The sequence below is a fragment of the Epinephelus fuscoguttatus genome, linkage group LG2 (assembly GCF_011397635.1).
Source record: "Epinephelus fuscoguttatus linkage group LG2, E.fuscoguttatus.final_Chr_v1".
Lineage (NCBI taxonomy): Eukaryota > Metazoa > Chordata > Actinopteri > Perciformes > Serranidae > Epinephelus > Epinephelus fuscoguttatus.
Window position 1 is genome coordinate 45,289,026 of NC_064753.1, and position 5,349 is coordinate 45,294,374.

Sequence of the window (5,349 nt, forward strand, 5' to 3'; positions counted from 1 at the left end):
AACATTTGCACACAATTCAAATTGAAAAGAGGTTGATGGAATCACTGTGAACTCGCTGCAACATCGGCTGGGTGAAAAGAGCTGCTCTGCTTGCCTGTGTGAAGGAGGAGTGTGTGATGTGGCAGGCAAGAGACTGAGGATGATGATGATGATGATGGTGTGTGTGTGAGTAAGTGTGTGTGTCACAGAGAGAGAGAGAGAGAGAGAGAGGGAGAGAGAGGGAGAGGCAGGTGGAAAGGGGGAGGGGTCTGGGGTGGTCCAGACAGTCGGTCCTTGTGTACCTCACACACTCTCAGCCTCTGCGCATCATTTAAGGGGAGCCCGGCTGTCGCTTTTCTCACCGCCTGGCTGCTTCATAATAACACGACCGCTCCAACGCTGCTCTGCCACTTTTTTTTTTAATTCTGTTTCACTCTCTCTGCGGCTGAAGCCGACCGTTCAACTTAAACCTACTCGCACCACCGTTATATGGAAAATACAGCTCCGCCAGGCGCATTTATTCTCTCCGTACCCGAGATGAAGCGCACGGTGGAAAACGTTTGAGGACTAAAGGAAACCAGCCGTGATTCATGGATGTACAGCGCATCATGAGAATACTACAACTACCAACAAGGTATAACGGAGTGCGAAATTACTCCTTAATTTCACCCTGCTTCATCACATTGGATGATTTATACAGGCTTAATGTCATATAGTGATTTTTGGAACACTTGCAGTTGGGTGGGATATGTTCATTTGCGCTATGTTGTCTTATCGCAGCGTTAGTGAGGATGTCTGCATCGTGGAAAATCAGTCAGGAACCTGTTCCCGCTGCAGCATAGTGGGCTTTTCATCCCAAATGTCGATGAGAGGAAGGCATTTATGCTCTCTATAAGCGTAAGTGCGCAGAGTTGCTGTATGTGGCCATGGAAGTCAGTATTTAGTGTTGCTGTTAGAGTATAAAGCAAACCATCAACACTGTCAGCTCCTTCACACAAACACAAGTCTGAGTCTCTCTATGCAGTCAGAGGGGGAATATATATTTTTATCTGCTGTCATGAAACAGTTTTGGGGTTTTATTTCTCCTCTCAGGTGTTATTTTTAGAGTAGCCCGAGAGATACCCTGATGCATCATTTCTTTTTTTGGACCTCACAAGTCTTGTGCATGGCTTCTGAAGTGATGGTGCTGAGCCTTTATGTTACTTACACCATCAAAGCTCCCTGCATCAGGCCCCAGCACGTCTTATTTAAAAGAAAATTCAGAGTGGGACAGGCTCTCTGTGTGATTATCTAATTCTTCACTTGCAGCATCGTTTCCCCTTGATATGACATTGGCAGTGAAGCTTTAAAGTATTGTTTACCTTCTTTTGTGCTGCCCTTTATCCCTCTGACAAACAAGTGGAATACAGCACAATGCTCAGACTCCCCAATCAGGCCAAACAAGGTCCTTGAATTAGATGCAGACATGTTGGAGTAGACAGAGAGCACAGGGTGGATGTATGGGGTGTGCTGCAGTGTAGTGGACATGCTGAAGTATCCTGTGTCCCTAATAATGATTATATGGTCAATTTCGGTGCATTTTCAGCCCAGAAAGAACATTGCAGACATATGACTAGAATATATTTTATGATTTTTGGGTAAAATCTATTTTAAAACATTGGACAAACTAAAAGAAAATATGTCTTGCCATTTTTAGATACAGTATACAGCCTGTTTTGTGCTCGCACTCCACTGTGGTGTGGGCTGTTAGAGTGCTGTACATGTTTTTGGCAGGCAGTGTCAGCTGATTGGATAGACACCAAAAGTTAGATGGCTCTCCGCTTTATCTTTTTTAATTTTCAAAAATTAGGCTTGAGCACCGGAAGGAGGAACGGGACACAAATTAAATGATTAAGTCACAGGATTCTGACTCGTGGGTACAGCAATCTTTATTAAGGACTGATCTTGTTCCCTTCTTATTCACTATGTAGTAAATCTTCAACCCTGCCTTCAGTGTAAGCACCAAAGTGAATCAAAGCCCAGCCTTTTGTCCCTGGAATCATAAATAAATTATAGCCTGTATAGTCAACCAACTGATGACTCACCCTCGATTCTAAAATCAATCACAATACAAGTTGTCCCACCGTTAATTGGTATATTCAAATGAGATTTTATTGTAATGTTCTCTCTCTGCTGTGCTGTGTCAAACTGTAGTGTCAAATGTTTAATATAAATTGCCATTTTAGGCAAGTAAGTAGAGAGCTATTCACTGAACTGCTAGACCCTAAAACTAATAATGAAATAACTTCTAAGAATAAAAAGACAACACATTATTTGTTCACAGGGAGGACCTGGCATGGACCGCTGTGTCTAAATGAAGTGGTTCAGCCATGCAATGTTCCTGGAAGGCAGTGATTCTGCTGGCCTTGGCCTCCATTGCCATCCAGTACACGGCCATCCGGACACTCACCTCCAAGCCTTTCCAGCTGTGCCCGTTGCCCAGCCCCCAGAACTGCGGTCTGGGGGGCCAGGAGACAGAACCTCCCTTTGAGCGAGGAGCAGCAGGCGGTGGAGGCTGCGATGACTACCCTTACTTCTCCATCAATGCCACACGCAAAACCCACATCCTGGTCCTGGCCACCACCCGTAGCGGCTCCTCCTTTGTTGGCCAGCTGCTTAACCAGCACCAGGAGGTGTTCTACCTGTTTGAGCCTCTTTATCATGTTCAGACCACATTGATTCCACGTCTGTCACACAGCCGCAATGCTGCGGACCGGCGTGTGATGCTGGGCGCCAGTCGAGATCTCCTGCGTAGCCTGTACGGTTGCGACCTCTATTTCCTGGAGAGTTACATCAAACCGACGCCCACAAACCACACCACGGATAAACTGTTCCGCCGTGGTGCCAGCCGAGCGTTGTGCCAGCAACCTGTGTGTGATGCCTTTGGCCCTGCTGATGTGAATGTCGAAGAAGGGGACTGTGTAAAGAAATGTGCGACTCTGAACATGACCTTAGCAACGGAGGCATGCCGCGAGAAGCGACACGTGGCAATTAAAATTGTTCGTGTGCCAGAGATTGGAGATCTACGCGCTTTGGTGGAAGACCCACGGCTGAACATCAAAGTGATTCAACTGGTCAGAGACCCGCGCGGTATCCTGTCATCACGGATTGAGACATTCAGGGATACGTATCGTCTGTGGCGTATTTGGAGAGCCACGGGGCGAAGGCCCTATAATCTAGACTTGAGTCAGCTCACGGTTGTCTGTGAAGACTTTCTCAGTTCTGTTTCAACTGGTCTCAGCCATCCCTATTGGCTAAAAGGGAAATACATGTTGGTTCGCTATGAGGATTTGGCCAGAAATCCACTTCTCAAGACAAAGGAGATCTATGACTATCTGGGGCTGCCTATGGATAAAAATGTGGAAGACTGGATACATGCAAACACTCGGGGCAGCAATGAGCCCTCAGCAAAACATAAGTTTGGTACAGTGAGGGACTCAGCAGCTAATGCAGAGAGCTGGCGTTTGAAACTGTCTTATGACATGGTAGAATACACACAGACTGTGTGTCAAAAAGTACTTCACCAGCTCGGATACAAGGCTGTGAAATCAGTAGAGGAACTGAAAAACATGTCCCTCTCACTGGTACAGGACAAAACTTTTGTACCTTTTTTGTAACAAAGATAGTTCTCTAATGACTATTTTTGATATATTTATAATTGTTGCCTTATGATTTCTTTAGTTTGTCGGTTTGGTTTCTGTAGTTTCGTTTCTTCAGATTTGCACTAAAGATTTTGAATGCACCGAGGGAACTATGGATGATTCCCCAATGTTACAGAACAGCACACTTAAAACACAAAGTAATCAAACAAGCTAGTTTACAGATGTCTCATTATTTAGTTTTTTTTTCCTCCATGAATAGAACCGAGACAGGCACGGTCTTCATTAAGTTCCTGTATGCAAGTAGTTGTTTCAACAAAAGTAAAATGTTGCCCTTCATAAACATTGGATAGGAGCTGCGAGGGGTTTTGGTAAAGCAGACATGTTTTCTTTTAGACCTGTGTGGCAAAATTTGAACTGTACAAGCCCTACTGTGCAATAAATAGTGAATGTCGCAGTCAACCTTTACCACTATGGCATTTCGATCCATGTGGGAAGAGAAGAGATACTTCTGACAGATGCCACGCTTGCAATGGATAATTGCAGACAATTAATAGGCTCTCAAGTTAAAGGGACAGAATCCCAATGGCGGTCACGAGTGTTTCATCAGAGGATTTACAACCATCTGTGATAGACAAACACACACTAATGAGAGATAATGTCAAAATCTTCATTACTGTAGGTATTTAGAGAATTTTTCAAGATGATTACAGCATTAAAAAACATGGATGTCGACATCATATAGGTCCAAGTAGACAATGAAGCATTCTGATGAGGAACTGTATTTGTCAGTTTTATTTATTGCATTATTTATTTATTTTTAATTTGTAGTCCATTCATTTGAAAGTACTCAGTGTGAAATTTACATGGCCTTTTCTGTCTTCAATTAAAAATGTTGATGCTACTGTCGTCCATTGATGGTAACACATTGAGGCACCACTTAAACAGTAAAGGACTTTGTTGTTTTTGTGCCACCTGATCAGTGCGCAAGACGTGAAAAAAAGAAAACATCCCAGAATAAAAATAGTGTATGCATTCTCTCTGAAGTACAATAACATCTCCTTTGACAGTTCATGTTGGATCTGTGTTTATCCTCCACATGAAAGATTCATAACAGAGGAAGATACGTATGACTTTGTAGAACAGGTTGCACGGCAGATTCCCATATATCCAGAATGTGTGGATAGCCTCCACTGTGAAACTCAGCCACGCTCACACAGTGTACGAACATTAGATCACATGTAAAAAGAGCATGACAGCCCATAATCTGGGATAAATCCTCTGATCATTAATGTAGCAGTTGGCTTGCTGCTTCTACCAGGGAATGTGAAAGGGTAGAGGGTCATGGCTGAAATACAGTACGCCACAGTTGTGTAGTAATGTGTCCTTTTTTCGTCCTGCTACTTAAAAATAATGCTGCACACACTGGACAGTTGCCAAAGCATTAAACATGATGTTATTATTTTTTAAATTTATCTCTGAACAGTAGCAACCCCAGAATTTTTTTTAATGGGGTGGCCAGATGGAGGATGTTGAAAATCTTGGTCTGGCACACCAAAACTAAAAGCCATGACTTGATTTCAAGAATTATGTTATGCTTTTGTGGTGCATTGAAAGCTCTGTCAATTTTAGAGTTGAAGCACTGCACAGTGAAATACTATGGTTTCTTCTTCTACAATTAATCTGATGGGCTTAGAGTAATACTGGAACAGTTAAAGGGATGGTTCACATT

At 43.4% G+C, this 5,349-nt stretch overlaps 1 protein-coding gene across 1 annotated transcript; it reads left to right on the forward strand.

Annotated features, from left to right (window-relative positions):
* Nucleotides 1-257: 257 nt before the first annotated feature.
* On the forward strand, nucleotides 258-4,823 carry chst1 (carbohydrate (keratan sulfate Gal-6) sulfotransferase 1). The gene is made up of 2 exons (XM_049561827.1): nucleotides 258-613; nucleotides 2,303-4,823. The coding sequence occupies exon 2, from the start codon at nucleotides 2,349-2,351 to the stop codon at nucleotides 3,633-3,635; it is 1,287 nt and encodes a 428-aa protein (XP_049417784.1). The 5' UTR covers nucleotides 258-613; nucleotides 2,303-2,348; the 3' UTR covers nucleotides 3,636-4,823.
* Nucleotides 4,824-5,349: the final 526 nt, after the last annotated feature.